Source organism: Cygnus atratus, chromosome 2 (assembly GCF_013377495.2).
Source record: "Cygnus atratus isolate AKBS03 ecotype Queensland, Australia chromosome 2, CAtr_DNAZoo_HiC_assembly, whole genome shotgun sequence".
In the NCBI taxonomy this organism is placed as follows: Eukaryota; Metazoa; Chordata; class Aves; order Anseriformes; family Anatidae; genus Cygnus; species Cygnus atratus.
In genome coordinates, this window is record NC_066363.1 from 38518677 (window position 1) to 38543284 (window position 24608).

The window sequence follows — 24608 nt, forward strand, 5'->3', positions numbered from 1 at the left end:
CAATAAGAAGAAAAAAAAGACTTATTTGCAATCTTGCTTTAAAGAACAGTGGAGGAGTGGCTTGTTAACCCTCTAATAAAGTTACAGAAAAAAAAATAGGGTTCGCACTCAGCCATAACTGCATTAAGAAGTATGAATGAATGAATACAAAATTTTGTAGCTCTGCATTACTTGGCTGACTCTTTACCAGCTAGCTGTAAAAAGGGAAAAAATAACAACAACAAACATGTTTTTATATATATGGAAAAATGAAAAAGAAGAACATTATAACAAGTATTTAAAATGCAAGTTATTCTATATACCATTCTCAGGACCACTGAGGCAGTGAAAAAAGAAGCTGAGTAGGGCTCAGTTCTAAAATGTGTATATGTTGTAGAAGGAAAATGCATCAGAAGAAAATGTGCTTTGTTCCTTTTTAATTCTGTCACTTCCCTAAAACTTAAAGGTCATATGATACAGATAATCCCTCACATGACACAGTTCTCAAAACTGCTGAGACACAATACCAAGTGGTTAACACACGAAGTGGGGAGGACAGTCACAAAAATGTTATTCCCCTAAAAAAACATGAATTTTGTATTTTGTTCACAGGAAAGCTTCGCAGAAAACAACTGCTTATTCCTCCATACAGCTGAATTAAGGGGAAGGAGGGAGGGAGGAAAGAAAGAAAGAAAAAAAATAAAGAAATCAACACTAGCACCATCCCACTATTGGACTTCTCTTTTTCAGAAGCACGCGACCTCATGACAGCACAGATAGATACTTAGGGACTTGTTGACATGTTACAGAGTCTTCTGAAGCCATAAACTGCACTTATTTGAGAAAAAAGGTATGTTCCCTTTCCTTCCTGCACAGTAAGTCCAGGCCCCATAATTGGTGTGGAAAGGGACTTTGACATCCTCATAATTTTACCTAATGAAGAGGCAGGAAAAAAAAATCTACATCTTTTCTCCTATAGTAGCTACTGCCCAGAGAAAACAGTTTGAGATTGATATAACTCTAACATTGAGAGTGTTTAGATACATCTAAAGAACATAAATCAATGATCAAAAGATTAAGTGATTTGAATTTTGAACTCACTGTCCTCAAAAGAAATACAACACTAGTGAGGTCAACCAGCAGCACATAAAGGGTATCAGATAGAAGACAAAATATTTTTAAGGTTACACACAAGAGTTGAGTATCCTGAGAACACCCTTAAATACAGTGTACCTCTAAGGTTCACCTTGAGTGCCCGGGGCCTCCAGCACCACACTGAGTCTTGTGGCTGGGTCTTGCGGAAGAGCTGAAACAGAGGCTCCAGCAGCCCCATGCAAGGCCAGCTCTGGGATCGAAGCCCCTCTGTCGCAATGTTATTATTTCATCTGCCTCATCCCATCAGCAATAGGCTCAGTACTTCACTCCAAATGCCCATCCTACTTGGGTGACTAAAAATCATGGGCACAAATTTTAATAGTTAATTGAAAATGCTTTAAGAATCCCGATACCTTGTCAGCTTGAAGAGACATCAGAGGGAATGCTTTTGAGCAACTAGGGGTGGGTTGGAAGGGACCTGCCTGCCAAGACCTGAGCCCAGGCCCTCAAGGATTTACTTCCCTGAAATAATTAATGACATCTTCAAAACCTAAAGTACAGTAACATCTAAAGTAGAAAAAGAAGCTGCATTCCTTACTGAGTTTATTAATTAGGGGGGGGAGGGAGGGTGGGAGGGGGAGAGGGGAGGAAGAGAGGAAAGAGAAGGGAAGCACAAACAGTAAAAGAAACCCAACAACTTGGTCTCAGGTCTAGGCAAGTAAAATTAAAAGGGGAGGGCAGAAAATAACCTTTTGGTTTTGTGAAGAAAGAATTCAGAAATGCTCATAAAAAGTATGGATTTTGGCAACTCTTAATAGCTCATTCCTTGGTTATTTATAGGTCTGGAAATTTTAATTTTAGCAACTGCAACTTTTTTTTTTTTTTTTTGGTCATGATGGGGGTGGGAGTGCAGGTTGTCAGAACAGCAGCCAGGAAATGTGAGAGGATTTCTATATTGCTATTATGCTGCTTGTTTGCTACGATGGCCAGGTACACTCAGATCAGGTAAACTGAGAAACACTTAGGTTCCAAGCAAGCTTTCTTCCTGGCATCTCTGCCAGATCATATAAAACCTGCATGAAATCTGCATAAAACAGCATGCAAATTCAGGGCAGGATATTTGAACAAAGAGCAAAGTATGTGATATACATTGTGCCCATGTCATATGCAGAAAATCATTCACTACAGCACCAGAAGTTTGATCAAAATGCAGTCAAGGCATCTATATTTATCACAAGTGCAGAGCCATTCAGACTTCAGTATCATACCAGCACTTGTTTGGTGGGTGCACACATTTTATGGAATGCAAGCATGTATCTGTCCCCGATCATCAACTGCAGAATTATGTAAAAGATATTCGGGGAAGGGGAGAGAGGGGGACAGGGACAGCACACAAAGATCTTCAAAATAAATGTAAATAGTAGTAGAATGCATATAAATTACTATGTCCATAAGTACCACAGACTTCAGATATATTCCACGGAAATATTTCATGTCTCCTACAAAATACATTAAAAAGATGCAACCATGAGATTCTGCTATACATCAAGCCTGGAATTTCTCATCTATAATGCACTGGCTATTGGTTGTCCTGAGAGTTAGGCTAGGTATGGACAGTTTCAAAGGATGAGCAAAAAGGAAGGAAAATAAATTAATAAATAAAAGACCACCTTCATGTTTCGGGATACTGTGGGGAAAGGGAAAGTATTCCTTGCTTTCACAAGTGCTGTTGCAGCTGTTTGATAAACAAACAAATAAAAACACTAAAGTGAAAAACCCAAACCTGTTTGTGAATACTAACAGCAATGATTCAGAAAATCTTTTCGTAGAAAAAATTCAAGGGAGATAATACTAGTTAGAAAGTCAATGTCATTTGATCATTGCCATATTTTCAAAGCTGTGCCCAGAAACTAATTAATCTCTACAATCTCTTAGTCTGGTAGGTGACCTATTATCTCCCTCTCATGCAAAAAATAACAGGAACTCAAGTGGTACATCTAAAAGTTCATAAACACACCAACAGTGCGATTGTTCCAGAATCAAATGAACTTCCAGCCTAATTCGAAAGAGGCAAAACGAAACAAAAAAAACCCTCCTTATTAATGACAGCATAGATATGATCTGTAGTATTTCAGTTATTTTAACTGTAGAAATAATAAGAAACTTGAGCACTAAAACCCAAAACACAGCAAAACTGTAAAAATGAAGTATGAAATGTTAGAACTAATGCTGAGCAGAGAGATGGTATGATTAACATTAAATAAATAAATGCAACAGGCCTGCTTGACTGATCACTTTAGAGCAGCTCCCAACAGCCTGAGGTAGAGCAGAGCTTCAGTGCAAGGGGTTGGAAATAAGAATTGATGGTAGAACAACTTCTTTACAACTCTTTGGAGACTGAAGAACCAAAACAGGAGAGAAATGAGATCTAAGCCACTTGCGAGATGTACCAATTTAATGGAATGCACAAGATGGCCCAGAATTGAGCCCTAGATTAAATTCCAAGTTGCCTTCCCCATCAAAAGAGATGTGGAGAGGAAGCAGAAATGAAGTGAGTCGTGCGTATCAAACACAAGAAGTCTTTCACCCAGCACCTGCATATGCTGCTAGTCTCTAGCAATAAAATCTGCAAACCCAAGGAAAAGCATGAAAATACACTGCAGAGCACAAATCAGAAAAGGTTTGGCTTTTCCATGCAAAATTTGTAGCACCCTTTTACCTTGCCTTCTTAATAAGAAATTTTGAGAATAAATCTTGATACCTATACTTTCAACTCTATGGCAACTGAGAGCTGTGTGTTTGCTCCAATCTGTCCCAAGGACTCCAATTCATGTCCCTACGACGTGGGTTCCTATAGTAAGTGGTAAACCTTGCTGTCGGAAGGTAGAGAGAGACAGCTTCAGTAACTTCAAAAGAGACCATGTATTCAACTCTCCTAACAGGAGCAAGAGTCGTAGTGGTACTGAGGAAGGCATGAAGACTTCATATCTACACTCCCCAAAGTTTTAGTTTAAATGAGAAAGAAAATGGCAAAAAAAAAAAAGGGGGAAAGAAAGAAAAAAAAAAAGAAAAAAGAAAACTCCCAGAAGTAGAAGATGCTGTTTCTAGACTCTAATGCAAACTGGATCTCGAAGTTTCTCTGCTAATATATTTTCAAGCCATTAAATATACTTGCACAAGAGAAATAGCGTGCTTCGTATTTTTGCAGTTCACAGAATATTGGTATTCTACATAAATAAGAGCAATTTTCTAATATACAAAATACAAGATTAAATAAGAAAAAAAGGTAAATTCTAAGTGACGATGATGACTCTCAGTCTTCCATACTTAAATTAGGCTTCAGAGATGACACGCATTGAGCACAGCAGCTTACATATTATCTAACAAATCCTCTGTACCTACACAAAACAGAGTACTGCTAATGACAGTGACAGAAAACGATAACTAATCTCGTTTCCACTTTGAGTCATTTTTCTGTGGTTAATAAATTATATCCATAACAGTGTTAATAAGTTATGGTATGGTGTCACTGCATTAGTTTGCATTTGTGATGAAGCGCTTCGTATGGCATTACCTATGCCCACGGAAGTACATAAGAGGAGAGACCACTGCTCTTCTCTCACAAGGGTCTAATGCTGGCATTTTGACAAATCCTCTAAGGAAAAATTGCCCTCCACCTTCTGCTTTGCTCTTACTTCTCACCTCTGTTACGGCAGCACAGTATTGCGAGCAATTCACAAACTTGAATATATTTAACAAAACACAGACACTTTAAATCAGTCTCCTTTGCATAGGAGCAATGTACAATTAGTTATTATTTCAGCAAATACGGGAAGCATTCATATCAATTGAGTCACTTGAAAAGGCACTGTCAGACCAACATGTCTTCCCTCTCACTCCTGGAGGAAAGCAGGAAGATTTAGACCAACTGATGGGATCTTGACCAACCACTTATTTTTCCAAAAGTTAAGATTAAACACATTTTAATCTTAATGTGATATGGTCTTTAAAGAAATGGACTACAAAAAAAAAACCAGAAGCTATTTAAATTCCCAAGCAACCCAACCACTGCAGCACCGGTGAAGATAAACAGACGACAAAAGTACTTAGCATGCTTTAAACAACAGAAAAAAAAATCTCATGGCTTTAAATATATTCTTTTACCAAAAAAAAAAAAAAAGTGTAAAACAGCAAAAACAGCAAACAAAGCCTCAAATAAGAGTTCTGTAATCTGGGGTTTTGGTAATCTCAGGAGCTGTTTTTGAGGACTGATATTAGGCAAGGTTTTTGTCCATTAAAATTATGATGTAAAAATTCAGTACTGTTTTTAAAAAAATCTTTTAAAAATAGTAGTTACTGAAATTTCTCCAGTACTATAGAGAATGAATACAATGAAGTATTTCTTTTAAAAACTGTTTTCCTGTTTTGCCACTTCATCATCTACATATATACACAAGTTGCTATGTGAAACACTAATCCCAATTATAAATGAAATGTTCCATCTTTATACAATTTACTGGCTTTCCATCACTATCAAGTAAAAACTAGCACTGTTAGACTAACATGGAGAATAATCCCAAATTATCCGCAGCCTCCACAAGCCAGCAGTGCAAAAGCTCACATGCTTTTATAGTAGGTACGCACAAGATAACTTTGCAGACGTATTACTAGAATGGTTTGCAACCAGTGAAGATAATTTTGATTATTTCCACTTCAAAACTTCCTATATTGAAGCCACATCACTGAAAACAATCTAACCATAGGGGAAAAAAGTGATGGGAAAACAGACTGCTAATATATCCACTGGAAAGACAGAGAGAGAGAGCATGCAAGTAGTTCTCTATAGATTAACTGAAGTCTTTCAGAGACAAAGACTCCAATATTCTGAAAAAGAGAAATAAAATTCCTATAAAAATATCTCAACTTCCTTAACTTCCTTTTTCCTCTCCCTACCACAATTAACATCATTTATTTGTACACTGAATTTCTGTCTCCACTGTGCCACAACAAAATACAATTTAAAATCTAAAATGTAACAATATATATGAAGTTCCCACCACGACACCGGTGGACTCCGTACTGCATAGAAAAATAAGTTGCTCCCTCCCAGTAATTCGACAAAAGAATGACAGAAAAGAACAATACGACTAAGGCTTCAGGAAGCCATCAATTCAATATTTAGCAATGCATAAATTGAGACTTCATTTTTGTTTAGGTATATTTTGATTAGAACTAATAAATGGCTGATTTTCCTTTGGTTGTTTGCAACAACAACACATCATCCAAAGAGCTTTATTCTTTATTCCCCTCTCATATAGCATGCCAAGGACTGTCTCATTTTATGAATTAGCATTTAAAACTACTGCAGGTTATCTAACAAGCATTCAGATTCAATAGTACTTTTGACAGCAGTAAGTAGAGAGCCTTTTAACATCTTGAACACATGTGCTTGAAAAAAGTAGTTACATCAAAGCAGTTCAAAGACTGAAGACAAAAACCAGTTAAAATCCAGTTTGCTGTGAGACAATTTTAGTGTGGTGTAAACAACCTTTCACAACTCCCCATGGGAAATGTTGTAAGACTATGTTCAAAATGAATCAGGCATATTTATAAAGATCATGAAGTGGTCAAATGAATTTGCATTTTTGGCAGATTCACTCCACGGATACTACTTGCTGCAGTCTGTAGAAATCTCAAATCTCACATCAGTGTTGCCTGTAGTGCTTTATTATTTATTACATGTTATGCTAAGTACCTGTGAAAGGGGACATTCCTTGGCCAATGAACTCTGGTTCATATCCTTCAGTAAGTCCTTCAGAGCATTTCTTACTGTTGTGTGAGACCATTGTTCAGGAGGCAAGTCTTCTAGTTTAGGGCAACTATTTGAAACACAGATTAGAAAAGGGATTATTACAAGATTGCATCCTGCTGCAGAACATTCCTTTAAGACAGACAGATTTCATTTTGCGCATCAAGCAGATGCATCTGGAGATTGCTCTCGGTCTCCTGATTGTTCCGATTAGTTAATTACTTTATACAACACATCTGCTGTATTGATGCATGAATTATACATCAGCTGCATGTGGCGACTATTTTTTCATGTTACTTCTACCTTCCTGCTCTGATGCGCTTGGTAAAACAATTTAAGGTGTAATGCTTTCTCACGACTGATCATGAAAAGCATTAATATATTAACCATTTTTTTTCTTTTTTGTTACCGTGAAATTTAAGAACCTAGACAGCAACAATAAGTGTGAGCAAGTCATTCTTTTACAAAATGCACACAGATGGTACTGTTCATGATATGCAAAAATATTTTTCTCTTAAGTAAACTTTATGTAAAATGCCTTCTTGTAATGCATCATTTAATTGACTAAAATGCAATATAGTTTTAATGAGATATCCAAAGAAAATCTATGTATCAGAGCTATAAAAGTTTTCTGCAATAGTATGCTGTAAGTTAAAGAAGAATTAGGGTAACTAAAAAGGAATTTAGATAAGCCTTTTTACTTTGAGCACACAGCACAGCGGGAATTAAATACAAGCAATATTAACCACGAGAGCTGACAAGTAACAGTTCACTTCCCAGAACTGGTATGCACCTTACCTGTGTAACTGGATTTTCAGTGTGACCACATGATACACATCTTGCAGCATGTCTGCTACTGTAGCATCAGGGGCATCTGTGACATAGGAGAGTGGAACTGGATTCCACTTCCCAACCTGGATAAGCCCTGTGGGGTATATACATATATATATGTATATTCTTTTTTTTTTTTTTTTTTTGGAAGAGGAGGGAGGGCAAGGAGGACAAAACCAAAAAAAGTAATGTACCTGTTAATTCCTAGGGGCAAAAAAAATAACCAATTTTAACAGGATTGGCACTTTTGTTTCTAGCTTCTTAAATCTGACACTATAAAACAACAGACAGCCCCCCCCCCCCCAAAACAAAACCAGACAAACAGACAAACAAACAAAAAAACAACAGAACACCTACTCACACATCACCAAGGGCATTCTTTATGTGTATTGTAAAATTATACAAATGCATTATAGTAGAGATTTTTAAATACACATAGAAGCATATTTTCCTCAAGTTATGATTAATTCAATACGACATAATATAGTAGTTATCCTTCTTAACAAATTATAAAGGATTTTGCAATGCAAGGACTGAGTTTAAAAAAATACTTTGCAGTCTATAAAATCATCAGGAACAAAATAAAAGAAACAGAGCTGGATATTCAGTCATAAATGCAAGTTGACTCTCAACAGTCCATCTGCTCAAATATGCTTTACACTTCCTTGTGGATCCTCAGTGGAGCAGATTATTAAGGTCAATAAGCATACTAATGATTCAGTTGAAGTCTTTTTTTTCTTAAAAAAAAAATAAAGAAAAAAGTGTCTACCTCAACATTCCACATGAACAAAACGTGCGCTAACTAAACAAAAATACATTAAGGAAAAAAAGCAACAACAGAGACAGAATCTGCAAGAAGTTTAAGAAGTGAAACCTGCATCTCATTCCTGAAAGAAATCCTGCCCCTCCCCCAGGACCCTCCAAACAAGCACAATTCATTGTACAATTTCCTAACATTATTTACCTTTTGCTTGGGCAGCAGAGCTGTGAGAATATCCGAGTGATAGCAATGCCATTTCAATCAGTTGGTTGAAAAGCATGTCCTTCCTCACCAGCACAAATTCTGCATGCTCCTCCTTAGAATCATACTCAATGGCATTTTCATAATGTTCCACTACACAGAAAACTGGAAGCATACTTCCTGTTAAAAAAAACAAAAAACAAAAAACAAATTTCACGTATTAAACAGGAGTTATAGTAGAGTAGGTGGGTCTACAAAGCATTATGCAAATAAAACCTGTATGAACAGGCAGACGAGGCATCAGGAATCATCACAAATATTTGATAAACATATTCCCCGAGTCCTTTCCCCTCGCCCTCCCTGAAAAAGAGAAAGTTCTGCAAAACACCCCGCTCTATGAAAAGCAGAAATGCAAATTTACCTTCCTTGATGGGGTACAGATGAAAGAATTACCTGCTATAGAAATCACAAGGTTGACTGAAGAGAAGTTGATTCTCTCTGTCCTGCCTGATTTGTTGTGAGTAGCAGGCAGCACGAGAACCTAAATACACACTGCAGATGTCTTCAGTGTATGCCATTTTAGTACCAGCCACATAATTTTGTTCGTTAACACTAAAACTTTCTCAGTTCTGCCAAAAATATTTCATTACCTTCAGCATCAACAACAAATCACCTCGCATGTTATACATTTGCTCTGGAAAGGGCACACGAGGAAACAAGGCAAAAGTTAACACTAATTCATGCCTCATTCATTGAGTGCACTTGAGCACTGCTTTCACTCACATCTTTAAGAAACAAACCGTGATTTCAATTCAGTTTTGAGTAGTGTACCTGCAGCCTGGGCTTTCTTTTTGTTGCCTCATGCACTTGCATTCAACATTCCTGGTGTTCACTGCTATTTCGGTACGCCTGAAACTAATTACTAATTTCTAGTTTTGTAGCATTTCACGACAGACCCTTCCCTCTGCCATACAGAATATTCAGCAAACCACCTCTTTCCCTTCCTTTTGGATTTTATTTTATTCCTTTAATTCCTTTTTGACAGCAGACAGGAAAATTAACGAACAACCCAGGCTTTTTTGGGGAAATCATCCCCGCCAGCAGCCGGGTCTCCAGATGCTGAGAGAACCCCTCCCGGCCTGCCAGAGGCACTTCACCCCGTGGCCTTCCGCCCCGGCCCTGTCCCAGGTTAGGATCTCCCGGCGACAGAAAGCCGAAGGGTTAAAAGCAGATGTACTGAACCGCCTTATGGCAGCCTGCCAGAGGGGTATCATCTTTAGCATAAATGATGACAAGGGTTATTTTAACAGGGCACCCAGGAACTCCAATTAGTCCTACAATGTTAATGCCTCTATAACCACTGCCCTCTAGACTGACAGAGCCTCCTAACCTGCTCCGGTGCACAAGGCATCCTGCAGCTGAAAAGGAAGATTTACTGTTGACAACAGAAATGCTTTAAGATCACGTCCGCTGACTTGTACCGTAACATCTAGCAAGAAATCACGGTAAAAAAGATACCTTTTAAGCTTGTATATTTAAACTACATCTGTTCACCAGAGAGTCAATCTTTGGCAAACAAACCCCTTCAGGCTCGCTTGGAAAAGCTCACAAACTCACTCCAGTTTGCCCAATAGGCTCAGCATGAAAGACAAGACTAAAAGCTTGCCAATATTTATGTAGTGCAGGAAGGAGCTTTTTTTTTTTTTCTTTGTGTGTGTGTGTGTGTGTGTGTGTGTGTGTGTGTGTGTGTATATGTGTGTTTGTGTCTTGTTTTTTAAATCTCAGCGAGACTGGTCAGGAAGGGAGAGAAGACCAAAGCAAAAGCAGTACGTGCAAACTGGTGATTTCTTCATTGGTTTTAATTAAGCTGTGAAGAGCTTTCCAACACACACACACACACACTTCATCTGCAGAAAGGTTTTGGCTGTTTTTCCCCCCACACTTCCTTTCACACTCTTACAATTGATGTTTCACCTACTACCATCTGACTGAAAGAAAGAGCTCAAAATTCTTAAGTGGTTTCACCACTAATACCTGAAGATGAAATGTAAACAAAGCTTCATTTTAGCAAACACTGCATATACGCTCAAAAACAGCCAAGGCAGATTTGTCTTTTTCCTTATCAGTTCCTACAAATCAGGTTATGATCAGACACAAAACTAGCAATGCACAGGTACTGCATTGCATGTCAGCACAGTTTTTGAGAGGTATGCGGTCTCAGGAGTTACAACATTGTGAAAAATGTAGTACTTTAAACAAAACAGGAGACGCTCCTGGCCAAATTTTGATGTCCAGCGTAGCTTATCAAAGGTGGATCCTGGTACTGTGACACAGGTATCATCTGACTACATATCAAGCTACTAAATCTTTTAGCAAACTGTCACTAGTGTCCTTCTGTTAATGTGAAAAATGTTGTACAGGAGAGCACAACCTCAGCTGGCTGATCTCTCCTGCTAGTGCTTGGCAAGACCTCCAAGTGCAGCAACTCCATAACCTTCTAGTATTAAAGGGGAGAGCACTGGTCAGTGCTCGCTGCTAAAAATACAGCATGATTTAAACCTGAAGGCAGTGTTAGAGCTTTTGCTGAAGGTTTACGAGTCTGTGTAAACAGCACGTCTGCCATAAGGAGCAGTGAAGTCTGTAGAATCCTTGTCTAAAACTGTCCTGGCATTAAAGTTTGCTGTGCAAATATCACATAATACCAGAGACAGCTGAAATCTCCTATTTAGGATTTTATGGAACTTATATGTTTGCAGGCGTCAGAAAGTCCTTTTTATATAGCCCCACTGCTTCACTGTACAATATTAATGCACTCTGCTTGAAAAGCCGTAATAAATTATATTTTTAATGCTCTTACCCTGGCTTTCTTAAGATGCATACATTCTTGGCAAACAATCAATAAATAGGGTAATCATGAGCAGAGGCCAAAGAATTTGCTGAAGTGCTGTTTTTCCATTTTTAATAGATAAAGATCTAACAATACGGACTGCTGTGTCTGTTCATTTCAGGATCAATATATTCTTTGTTTTCGCCAAACCGAGGAAAAAATAAATGATTGTACGATAAATGTTATGCATCAGACACAATGAAATTCCTCTGCCTTCTAACTTTGTGCGTTTAATAGTCTTGGTTGCATTTTGCACTTTGCTTAGCAAATGCAAGAAAAATCTGGATTACAAACATATACTGATTATACTGAGAAAAGTAGAGGCTGTTTTAATACAAATGCCAAATTACATACAACATCTTTTGATTTAAATTAGCAAGCCTGCAGAACATGGTAAAAAAAGGCTTCTATATTATGGTATGTAAAATTTATAGATTATTGTCCATTGAAAGTATTTTTAATGCAAACAAAAGCCATCCATATACAAACATCAGTGATTCTAAATGTGCCTTTTCCTTGTGTAAATGTCTAATTACAGCAAACCAGCCACTGAAAAATATGACACCCAAGTTGTTCATTGTTCAATAATGAATTGTACTTAAGAAAATAAACTGCGAAGATTGACATCATAAATGACTTTTCCAATGTGATACCTAAAGATTTATACACTCTCCTTTCAACCAACTTGCAACTGTTATGGAAATAGTGCTGCCCTTCCAAGCTTGGACCATCATTAAGAGGAAAGGCGAGAATTTGTTTCAGGGGTTCGGTATTTACTCTTACATGTTTTTGCGTTTCTGAGACCAACGCTTTCTCAAAGAATTAATGCATTACATTACTTCTATTTCAATGTAGGAATTTGCTTTAATCAGGGCAGCTAGCCTTTACCTTAACAAAAATCAGACTCCACCCTGTAAAGCAAGATGCTCCACCCAAGCATGAAGCTTACATTTCCCAAATGTGATTTATATCAGAGTTGGGAATATACAGTATTTTAGAATGGAGATTTAATCCTGAAATATAAATGAAGTAGAGTCTGCAAAAGTATGCTTCTCCCCCCCCCCATATTATAATTCATATTTCTCAAATGCAGAATTAACAAAAGTGTTACCTTTTCTAATATTAGTTTTCATCAGGTGTCCAGAGTGTTTTAAAGGCACTCCTTGCATTTTAGCTCCTGTACTTCCAAGTCTTCCTCTTCCTAATGGGCTCCCATTCTGTTCCAAGCGCGCAATTTTGGCTGGTGGACCCTTCGGATCGCTTACATTGTTAGACATTTCTGAATGTTCTTTCCCCTGAGTTGCCTCGTTCAAATGATCCATACTCAGTCCCGCCTCTAAAGATCACCTGCCATGATTCAAAAAAAAAATATATATGTTGTACACGTGTGCGCATATGTATACGTACACAGCCTGCACATGTACAGAGATATATATGTATCGTAAGCTCATAAAGAAGAACAAATAACTATTTTAACTAGGAGAAGATGCCTTTTTTAAAAGATACAAACTTATTCTCCAAAAATGACCCCATACCCCAGTTTACAGAGGGATCACATTGTAATCTGATGGAATTATTTTTTTAAAAAGCCAACTAGAGTACCCCTTAAAAAAAAAATCTTCACAGTTATTATAAATCTGAGAGGTACTAAGACTCTTATAAATGATGTTTGTCAAGGTATGTGCTCCAACACAGCTATTGTTACAAATCTCACAGAAGGGGTTGTTATTAAACCCGGGTGTTTTTATTGTGTTAAAGAGAGAAAGAGAAAGAGGGAGAGACAGACAGAGAGAGAAAGAAAAAGATTCTCCTGAAACTGTTCTCAATCTACTTGATAAAAAATGGATGCACAACAATAGAGAGATTGTTAAAACTTTAGCTGAGGAAGCAACAGATTTATTAGTGAAGTAGAAGACTGGCCATTCACAATTTCCCCCCACACCTTGAAAATAAAAATTAGAAGAGAATTTGACAATTTAACATTCAACTTCAGAAAGCAGTGGCGGGAGGTGGTTGCTTTTGAGTTGCCCAACTGATTTTATACAGTAAGTTTATCAACTTTTGCAAAGTTCAAGATAAGCATATGAAAATTTAAAGGTGTTAAGCCTTAACCGTTAGTTTGTTTTCTTAAAAAAAAAAAAAAAAAAAAAAGAAGAAGGAAGAAAATCAGCATCTCTCAAAACACAATGCTGAAAAAAAAACTCACAATTTCGACAAGACATTTGAAACCCTTAAAAATAAAGGATCCCTTGGTGATGCAAAGCAAAGTTACACACTGGCACAGCTACGTGAAACCCCAAAACGGAAGCAATTTCAATAGCAAATTAAGAAAAGTATTTGTTAGCATGCTTATATTTCCCTTTTTATAAACTTTTGAAACCTCGGTCCACAAATAACAATTCCACTGAAATCATTAAAAATCCCCCAAGCCTAGAACATAACAGAGTAAGTTTCAAGGATTTTTGTCACTCGTCAGAAACAATTTTACCAAGTAGAAAGGCAATCAGTTGCTGAGAACAGAGACATCTTTCTGGTTATGATTTCATTCATCAATACTGTTATGATTGTTAGGGATTTTACCCTACCTTTCTCTGACGGAGAAAAGGTGTGACTACACTCACAATTATGTTATGCATATAAGATAATCACTAAGGACAGGTGACTAGACATTAATTTATGAACTAGTATTTACATTACCGAGCACAAATAGTAATACTGGGGAAGTCATATTTAGAAAGACTGGTGCGAATCTGATAATTGCTACTTTCTTTCAGTTGCCTAGTAATTCAACACATTTTCTGCACAATTCATAGCAAAGCTATTAAAGTCTAAATATCTTGGGATTTTATTTTTTTATATATACTATTCTATGTCATTGGTATATATGCCAATTCTGTAAACTATTTTTTTCTGCAGTGAACACTGCGCTGTTTTTCCTGATATGGTGAAGAAAGAGGTAATGTATTAATGCGAATGTTTACAAGCAACCTAAAGAATGCCTGCGAATAGCTAAAGTTTAGAAAATCATTATTTTTCCTTATGCTGCACGGTGACATGCTAAGGTTTCCCATTCATCTTGATCCCATCTGTTTTAGGTCGTGTCTCTCATTAATGGTAAACATGCCTATTTTAGCCACTTTCTGAAGAGAGTATTTTTTTTTCTTTTACTGGGTTAACTGTAGTCTAAGGAAAGAATTACAGTCTCAAACCATTAACATCTTCTGATGTTTCTGATGATGCTAACGTGCTATAGGGCTGCTTTTCTGAGGCTGCCCTCTCGCAAGAATAAGGGGATTACAAATAAAAAATAAAGGGAAGGGGTGTTTAATAATAAAGAAGCCTTGAACGAGAAAATCCTCGCCACTTTTGGCAACTTCGGAAGCACTCTAATGCACCAAGGCTCTTTGCTACAAAAAGTATCTAGTCATCATGAGTCAGAATGGCACTACATCATGTACAGTGCATAAAAGTGATAGATCGCAGCTCAGTTAATACCCTGACTACAACCAAAACACCAAATGGGTCATTTTCGCTTGGCCTTAGAATACCCACCCATCGGCATCCTCTCCCCGCTTAGTCATCTTGTAAAAAGCTTTATGTTACAAAGCAAAATTACATGCACATAAAACACCTAATTTACTCATTTAAACTCCATGCCCAAGGCTAAAGTTCACTGAAACCTCAGCCTGGAATAGTGATGAGCAACAACCAGCGTGGCCTGCCCAGGGAGAGAGGGTTTGCAGGGAGGAGGAACTACTATCTCCTCCGCTTCCAGGCCAAGAGTTTCCCCGGGTTTCGCGTTTCGGCATCTTTCACAACTACAAGTTCTCGGCACAGGCGTTCAGAGCAGAGCCCGATTTCGAGGCACGGTTTCCCAGCGTAACGCGTACGGCCCCACCGCGCGATTTCTCAATGAGAAGCCGGTGCCGCGTCTCCTTTTGTCGCGATGGAGGAGCCCCGCCGCTATTATCTTATTTCTCCCTCTCCTCCTGAACCAGCCCCCTCCCCAGTCGTTTCCCCTCCTCTTCCCTCCCTCCCCCATAAAACCCCATAATCACATTTGCGAGAGGCTCCGCACTTATCCGTTCCATATGGCTCTGGCAATCCAGGCCAAGCTTTCGCTGTGACCTTTTAAAGAGACAAAGAAGCAAAGTACTTATCTAGAAACAGAAACACTGCAGTTTTCGGAGTGAAATTAGCAAAACCGACCCGAAACTCACCACTTCAAAACTTGACAGCATATAAATAACAAAAACAAAGGAGGTTTCCTTTGCAGCCCGAGCTCTTGAAGAGGAAGAAGTTCAAGACTGATGTTCTCTAGGTCCCCCCTTTTGGGGGGGGGGGGGGAGCGGGGGGGGGAGCAGGGGGGGCGCAGCAGACCTGAGGGCTACTTCCCCTAATATTCGCTTATTTGCCTTGTTTTCTTGTTGCTATTTTCCTCTAGGCGGGGAGGGGCAAAAATAGAGAGCGAGAAACGGAGTAGCCATGAGCAAAAAAAAAAAAAATGGCAATGGGAAAAAAAAAATATAGTAAATATCTTTAGAGAGAGCCCGTTTTCAAGGTTTAGCAACAGAAGAAGGAGCTGGAGAGCGAACTGATCAGACAAGTGTAACGCTCGAAACGAGGAATTAAGAATAATAATAATAAAAAATAAAGTACCAGGTTTAAATTGAGGTGGAGGGTGACTTAAGTCTAGCTATCCTTTCAAAAATAAAACCAATGCGTACAGGAGCAAGTGAGAAAGGGGGGGGTGATTAAAAAAAAAATCAAAGCAGAAAAAAAAAAAAAAGGCAGCTTTTCTATCCAGTGTGAAGAGCAGAAAGTCTACTTCTAGGTTGTCACTTACACTATTATTCTCCAATAGGCACCCAGAGGAGCAGCACACACAGAAGGAACCCGCTCCCCTCCCCCTCCGCCAAAATACACACCGTAACAGCCCCCAAACTTTCTGCGGAAACCTCAGCCCCAGAGATCGCTACTGGAGATAAAAAAAAAAAAAAAAAAAAAAAAAAAAGAGAAAAAAAAAGTGTCGAGAAAATTGCAGGAAAAGGCACTAAAATGCCACTTTTAATCTCGCCTTTGCGGTCCGGGGAGGAAAAAAAAAAAAAAAAAAAAAAAGGCAGAGAGGACCTGTCTCCTCTCATTTACCGGGGGCTGTTGTGCGAGAGAGGGGGGAGAGGGAGCAAGGAGAGGAGGGGAGAGAGAAAAAGAACAGAGGGGAGGAAGGAAACACACACAACAAGGCACACCACCACCACTACAAAAAGTGACGAGGTTTCACTCCCCCTCCGAGTCCAAAACCGGGAGAAATTGTAATTAAAAAAAAAAATCACAAAAACCTCTATAAAAAATAAAAATAAAAAAAAAACAAAATCAAAACCTGGCTCTCTTTCTGCGAAGGAAAAAATAATAAAAAATAAAAAAAACTGGGAACTCCAAGAAGAGTTACTCGCAAGAAGGGGGCAAAAATATAAAATAGAAAGGCTGCAAAAAGCCAACAACAACAAAAACCAAACCAGCAAAAAAAAAATTGGAAAAGAATAATAATGGTAGGCTTTGGGGTTTTTTTTTTTTTTTTTGGTCTCTCTCTTTTTTGCTTTTTTTTGTTGTTGTTGTTTTTTTTTTAATGCTCGTTTCCCCTGGCTGGCTGAGGAGGGCTGCTATTTAGGCCGGTTTGGTGGTTGTTGCTGGATGTTACACGGCTCTATGTCTGTGTGTGCGTGTGTATGTGTGTGTGTCCCCGGACGGAGCTGCCTGGCTCTGCTCGCGCTCTCGCTCTCTCTCTCTCTCCCCCCCCCCCCCCCCTCTCTCTCTCTCTCTCTCTCTCCCTGTTTCTGTCCCCATTAAATTATTAGTTGACTCATCACTACTCCTCCTCCTGCTGCTGCCGCCGCCGCCGCCGTCCCCTGCTCAGAGCCTCCTCTCCGCTACCGCTCGCTGCCGCTGCCGCCGCTGCTTCTTCTTCCTCCTCCTCATTTTAATACAAAATAACACCGAGGCCACCGGCTCGCTTTTTTTTTTTTTTTTTTTTTTTTTTTTTTAATAATACAGCCCCGAAACGGGGAGGAGGAACCCGCAGCCTCCCCGCTGCTGCCCGGAGCCCTTCCCCGGCGGCCTCGGATCATCCGACGCGTCCTGGGAGGGAGGGAGAGAGAGAGAGAGAGAGAGAGAGAGAGAGAGAGAGAGAGAGGAGAGAGAGAGAGAGAGAGAGAAAGTGGCAGAGGAGGAGGAGGAGGTGGTGGTGGTGAAGGAGAGAGGCGTGGGGGAGGGGAGGCCGGGGAGCTGAGGTTGGAGGGGGGGGGGCCGGGAGAGGAGAGGTGGTGGCACCGAGGGGGGGCGCCGGGCCGGGCCGGGGGGGGGGGCTCCGGGAGGTGCGCGGGGGTGGCTCGGGGGGGGGGGGGGGGGGTGCCGGGGGAAGAGGGCGTGCGGCTTCCGGGCGCGCACGAATTTGCAGCCAGCTGGCTGCGGGTGAGGCGGCCCTGTGTGCGCCGCGCACAATGCCCGCCGTGCCGTGCCGAACCGAGCCGTGCCGAGCCGCGCCGGGCCACGCAGACACCGCCGCAAGCTGCCCCCCCCCCCCCCCCCCCGCAGGCGGCAGATGGGGGCCTGCGGCGGTGTGTGTGTGGGGGGGCTGCTGGAGGAAGAAGTGGAGGAGGAGGAGGAGGAGAAGGAGGAGGGGCGGGGATGAAGGCCGAACAATATCCTGCCGGCGTGGGCACGGCGCGGAGCCCCCGCCCCGCCCCGCGGAGCCTGCGCGGGCAGGTGCACGGCGACGGGGGGGCCGCGGGGAGAGGGGGAGCGGAGCAAACTTCTGCCCCCGTCCTTCCTTCCCTCCCCTCTTCATCCCCGGCTCTCCTAAAAGCCTGGGAGAAGCCCCCCACGGAGCCCCGTCCCGGGAGGGGTCATCCCCGGTGCTGGGTTTTGGAGGGGGCTGAGCCAGACCGGGCCGGGCCGAGGTGCCCCGAGCGGCGGGCCCGGGCCGGGGCAGAGGGGTCCCCGCAGCGCCTCCGCCCCGCGGGACCCGCAGCCACCAGCGCAAGGCGAGGGCTGGAAGGTGGCAGCGCGCTGACAGCAGAAATAACCGGCAGCCAGCCGTAACTTCTTCCCACAATGCACTCGGAAAAACAACAACAACACGAAAAAAAAAAAAAAAAAGTAACCCAACTAGCCGAACTTGAACGCAACAAGTTTGTACAGGCTGCGAGATAAGAGAAAAATTAAAGTTCTTTATTGATAAAGGGCATGGTGTTTGAAGGCGCTATGTCTAACAAGGGGCGTTGCATCACCAACCAGAGAAATGTGAACTGCTGCGCAGGCGGGTATAAAGCCCAAACAGTTAGGGGAGCAACTTAAAAAAAATTAGCGACCTGCACATACAAACTTGACGCAGCAGCAAAAGTAGGCAAGCAGGGAGACTGATAACAGTTGTAGAGTACGCAAAATAGCATGGGCTCTGAGCAAAGGGAAGGCAAATCAATAAATCTATGAAGAGCAGAATTATCGCTACACGTACTACTATAAAACAAGAGGAATGCATCAGGACCGGGTAAAGAAACAAGCTGACATTCACCCAAGTAAGCAGAAACAGCATACAGAAAAAAAAAAAAAGGTAATAGGGTGAAATACATGAAATATTTATCATATTCAGCAACACACAAAATAGATTATAATCTCAGAAGCAAAGAAATGCAATGCTTGAACATGAGTACAGTGTTACATAATGCTATTATTCAGAGCAGAGCAAGTGGAGGTGGAATACATAGGAAACATGAAAAGTTGTACAGATGTTGCATGTCCTGAAAAAGGTTACTAAGATTGTTACCGAGAGTGCTTAAAAGGGGAAAAAACAAGAAACACATTTCACAAAGAAAAACAAGGGAAAATGTAGATGACATCTTCCATAACATATGATCAAGGGATAACTGTCTTGCGGGTTGTTTATTTAGAAACCCATCTTTTTCCAAGACGATAGATAGAATATTATTCAGTCCCTCCAAAAAAAATAAGAGAACGAAAGAACGAAAGAGAAAGAAAGAAAGAAAGAAAGAAAGAACAAAAGAAAAAGAAAGAAAAAAAGAAAGAAAGAAAGAAAGAAAGAAAGAAAGAAAGAAAGAAAAAGAAAAAAGAATTATTTCCCAATACATTTGAACCATTGGAGGAAAGACGGTGTTTACTAGTTGAATTTAAACGTCCTGAGCGCAATGGAAAATATCAATATTGTATCGGTTTTCATCTTTTCCAGGAAAGTCTGTTGCAGTAAACTTTAGTAGCTAGCAAGACTGACCACTAAAGAAGAAAAACATGGAAGATGAGGGAGTTTCAGCTGGCAGCACGCTTCCTGCAGTGCGATGGAGAAAAAGGAAGATAATTTGAGGGATGCAGTGAAGATAATTTGAGGGATGCAGAGCTGGTTAGAATAGATCTGATATTTAAAAATATGATTTGGAACAAGATTCGGGACTAAAACACCACTTTATAAGAATGATTACCAGATATGACAGTAACAACCACCAAGAAAACAAAAAGATTAGAATCTGTTCTAAAATAACTTCTGCTTTGGTGTCACAAACCATTCCCTTCATGGTCAAAAAACCCTTAAAATGTTCAGAGTAAAACAAAGTGATTAATCTAAAAAGCAGAGACAGAGAATTAAAGGAGCAGGGAGATAACAATCTGATAATACAGGAGCACAGAAGGCCTAATAATGATATTATTATGCACACTAACCAAACACTGACAAACAAATATTCTGTTAATTATATAATCATGCATATGCTTCCTATGCTTGAGATAAATGATTACGGAAAATCACTGTCTTCTTGAAGCTGCATATATGTACTAAGCCCTACAAACTCTCTGCAACACAGATTAATTTAATTTTTGTGTATCACCTATGTCTGGTAAAGTATTTACTGCAGACTTGGGAGGTGGAGCGTGGAACCTGTGCTGTAACTAGAAAGCACGGGTAACTGAGGGCTGCTGCGTCTTGGCATATAGGCAGCAGATTTCTCTTATCAATACGCAACTACTTGGAATGAATTCAAGATACAGATATCTGATTTTCATTTGACCTATTCCAATTTGCACTTCACTGTGTCAACTTTGATATTAAAATGTTCCACTAGAAGAAAGATATTTATAATAAAAACATATATAAAGAACAGAAGATGAATAGATATTGTCATGGATACATATGCAGGCAATCATTTAAACATGCAGCAAGAGTAACATCACATTTTTCATAGCTTCTAGTCAACATTCAGCAAACAAATATATGCTTAATAAAGCTTATTAATCCTTAATAAAGTTGTTGCACTGTATTTTTATATATATAAATGCATTTTGTGCTAGGTTACATTGAAATAAGACAAATAGTTATAAAGTTGGACTGTGTTTCTTCACCCCCACCATGAATTAACTCTCGAGCAGCGGTCTCAGTGGCTGCAAAACAAAACAAATTCTCCAGTGTGGCATGCTGCCTCGGTGCCTTCTAAGGTCTCCATTCCAATCTTTTCTTGTTCAAAATAAATTAGGAAATATGGGCCCAAATCTTGAGGCTTGGCTCTTGTGCAACACAAACAGAAATGACCTGGCAGCAGAGTAAAACCAGCATGGCTGTGTATTCTCTTTTATCAGATTTCTTTGGGGAGATCAGGCTGATTGGGTTTTGTAAATATGTATTTCTGACAACTCTACAGCCATTTGGGTAACTCGTCAGCTCCCGCCCGTGCTGGAGGTGATGCAGAGAAGCCGCGCAGCAGCGGGACTGTCAGGAAATTCGCTTTACTCAGAATTTGAGCAGTATTTTCCGCGCTGTGAGGGGCCATCTACGGCTAGCAGTAACTGCTGGACCGCAAGGCAATGAAAATACCAGTGCCTGACTTTCTGAAAGGAAACATCTATGGCCAAAAGGTGGATGGCTCCCTGGCAGTTTGTGCCTAATTTCTGCATGAGGTACACAGAAGCGTTAGGGGGAAATAGTGCCTGTACATCCTACTGTCTTTTCCCATGGCCATCAGTGCAAGCCCCAGCATGGTCACCACTGTGGTGTGGACTCAGTCCCGAAGCCCTACAAGTGTTGCACCTCCAACTGAAGGTGCTTCTCAGTCTCTGCTGACTGCCTTCCCCTCCGTTTTTGCCCTGAACAACTGCAGGTGCCCAACCATGCACAACCTGCAGCCGACCTGGCTGCAGCACTCGCAGCTTTCACGCGCCCCAAGCTCTCGATGCACACCGATGGGGATCGCGGCATTCACCGACATCCCCCACGCTGAGCGCCAAAGTTACATACCAACCTAGATTTTTTTTGACTGCAACCTGCCCCAGCCTGGATAGTATGCCTGTCAAAAAGCAAAAGTGCTATGAAATGAAATTCATAGCACTGAAAGACATCGCACACAAGCTGTCGTCCCCTCTCACATTTTGCATGAGCAATTTCTGCTCGTTTGTGTTCTCTCACATACAGTGTCCTGAAAGAGTTACGTAAAATGGATATTTAACTTACAGGAGTCAGCTGTATTGAACTGCACTTAATTGCTTATTAAGTGAAGTAAATTATCCTTACCATATTCACCAGAGGTGAAAAACCTACATATATGGCTACATGTAGAGCACTCATTAGTTTACGGACCCCAGATCCCTTGGAAAGTATCAGATATCTACACAGTGTCCCATGGTGCAGTATTTTGTAGTTGGATGTCTCCGCTTGCTTGCAGATATGTAAAATCATATACAAACAGACATCTCCCTATTGATTGCCTATGTGACGAGGCTCGTTTACTCCCACAAACATTTTCTGCAGTGTATTTCAATCATGGAATTTTCTTTTAAAAATAGAATTGAATAGGAATATGCAAAATGTGGTTTGGGATAAAACAAATTACTTTTAGTCAAACTACTGCACCATTTTGCATAAGCACCTTTCATAGCTCTACATGTATTCTGACTAGGATGAAGGTATAACTGAAGTAAATACATACATTTGCTGATGTGGTCCCAACAGTCATTTAGGTTTGCCCCTTGCTGCCAAACAAGTCATGAAGAGGCAAATTACTGGAAGAAGATAACAGAAAAAAAGCCAATAAAACTGTTTGGCGTGGTGGAGGGAGTGAAGGGTGAACGTGACTGCTAATGAGAATAGAAAGTCTTTCACCTCTGCCTGCCACGAGGAATCCTAGCTGGTTGAAACTGCAATAGACAGGTGTCCACATTCCCATAAAAGATCGCAGCATTAATCATTCATTAATGAATATTAATGGCTTAATCACATAATTCTTACTCTGTAGTTGCCCAATCTCTACCTGTTCTGCGGACAAGCTGAGTTCATTCCCTAAGCATATTATTAGCATTGCAACTTCCACAAATACTAACTACGTGGTATTTAATATAAGCCAATATTTTTATGACTATGGATTTCAGAACTACTTCAAATAATAAGCTTCAACTTAAAAAAATATATATATATATTTTGTAGTCTATATCCTTTTCTATCCATAACAGTAGACTAGATCCTTGATGAGTCACGCTTGTAATTTCCTTGTGGCAGCTACAGCCAACTACTTCCACAAAAAACAACAAGCAAAAAAAGGCAATAGAGTTTTATATAATAGTTTTAATGCAATTAGGCAGCTGGAAGAAAGGAGGAAAGCCAGCATCTTAGGATCAGCCAAGTTACCTATGTTATAAATGCGTGTTTTGCAGGTTACTGATTTCCCAACTTTCTCCGAAGAAGTATAATTTTCAGGCCTATCATGTGAACATATTTAATACAAGATAAGAGAATAAGAAAATAGTTCCTGTTAAAACCCTGATCATCACAGTGCTAGGTAACTCATAGGAAAGAGATGGTCATATAATTGTTACCTGGAAGAAGAGTTGGTTGATAAGCAGTTATTTTAGGGATGTGCCTGAACAGAAGCTCTATTAATTTAACACTATGTAAAGAACAATCCCCAGACATATAAACTAGTAGAGTTTCAGTTAGTTTTGCTTGTTAAAAGCAATGCTACACCAAGTTATCTCTAAAGTGTTTTGCGGTGTTGTTGACTGATTCAGCTTTTCTTTCCTTTCCTGACTCCTTTTCCATCACCTCCAACCTCTGTGTTTCTTTCCCAGTCAAAAAAAAAAAAAAAAGAATGCATTTAGGCATACAGAAGTTCAATCCAACACTTCTGAGTGAGGATGAATTTCACACAGCCCAAGCAAAACTGCATGGTATGGTAGAAAATCAGAACCATTGCGGTTAGCGCTGCAGAAGGACTATTCAAGCATTATTAGCTTGAGTTCAGGTGCTTTCTGTGAGCTCAAACAGCACTGATTCGTTACACTGGAACACTTCGCCACCAGGACAAACTATCATCTTTTTCTTTGACCTGATAGCGTAAATAAAATCTACTGATAAAAATTGAAAATATGGAAGAGTTGAAGTCTAAGGAAATGGTTAGAACTGATTGATGACTTGAACTATGTCAAACTTTCATTATGAAACCCAAAACCACATGAAATGTCCTGTTTCCAGTTTCATTGTTAACTCAGAATTCTGCCCAGGTTCTTCTAGACTTTTTCTAAAGTTCAAAACCTTTTAAGTAAAACTGTGCATCTAATTACGGCCAAACTTGACAGGAGTCAATATTCATTGTACATAAAATACATGCAAAATGTGTGGTTTTTGTGTAAAACAAATTGAAAGTTGGTGGTTTTGGCCGAATTCACTTTTTCTTCTAGGACTTGTTCCAATCTCCAACTCAGAAGATTCCACAATAACGAAGATTAAATGAATGAGTTTTTCACAGTTCTTTTCAGGAACAATTAGCTGTTAATGTTCACAGTTCTTTTAAGGAACAAGGTACATGTTAATATCTGGGTGCTAAAACAAAAAACGTTTATCATATGCAGTGTCACTAAGATAAAGGTCATCTATACATGTGTCAGTGTATGTTTAGTTTAAGCGCAAACAACAGAAGGCAAAAACAAGTCACTTCAAAATGTTACTCCAAGTAACTTGTTCAAAATATTTGTCCCGATTTAAAAAAAAATAAAAAATCAAA

General features: G+C 39.9%; 1 protein-coding gene across 8 annotated transcripts in view; it reads right to left on the minus strand.

Annotated features, from left to right (window-relative positions):
• The window catches only part of SATB1 (SATB homeobox 1), a 93451-nt gene that overhangs the window by 58254 nt on the left and 10589 nt on the right, over window positions 1-24608 (minus strand). For 2 of the 8 annotated variants that reach the window (XM_050708952.1, XM_050708949.1), the window contains exons 1-5: window positions 22542-22614; window positions 12674-12909; window positions 8679-8855; window positions 7682-7808; window positions 6830-6953 (exon numbers count right to left, since the gene is read on the minus strand). In XM_050708952.1, the coding sequence (XP_050564909.1) occupies window positions 6830-6953; window positions 7682-7808; window positions 8679-8855; window positions 12674-12884 (639 nt within the window). In that variant the 5' untranslated portion in view covers window positions 12885-12909; window positions 22542-22614. Of the gene's footprint in view, window positions 1-6829; window positions 6954-7681; window positions 7809-8678; window positions 8856-12673; window positions 12910-15620; window positions 15691-15782; window positions 16300-16408; window positions 16489-22541; window positions 22615-24608 lie in introns of those variants that run through there. The other 6 variants (XM_050708950.1, XM_050708951.1, XM_050708953.1 and 3 more) reach the window with 6 other exon arrangements.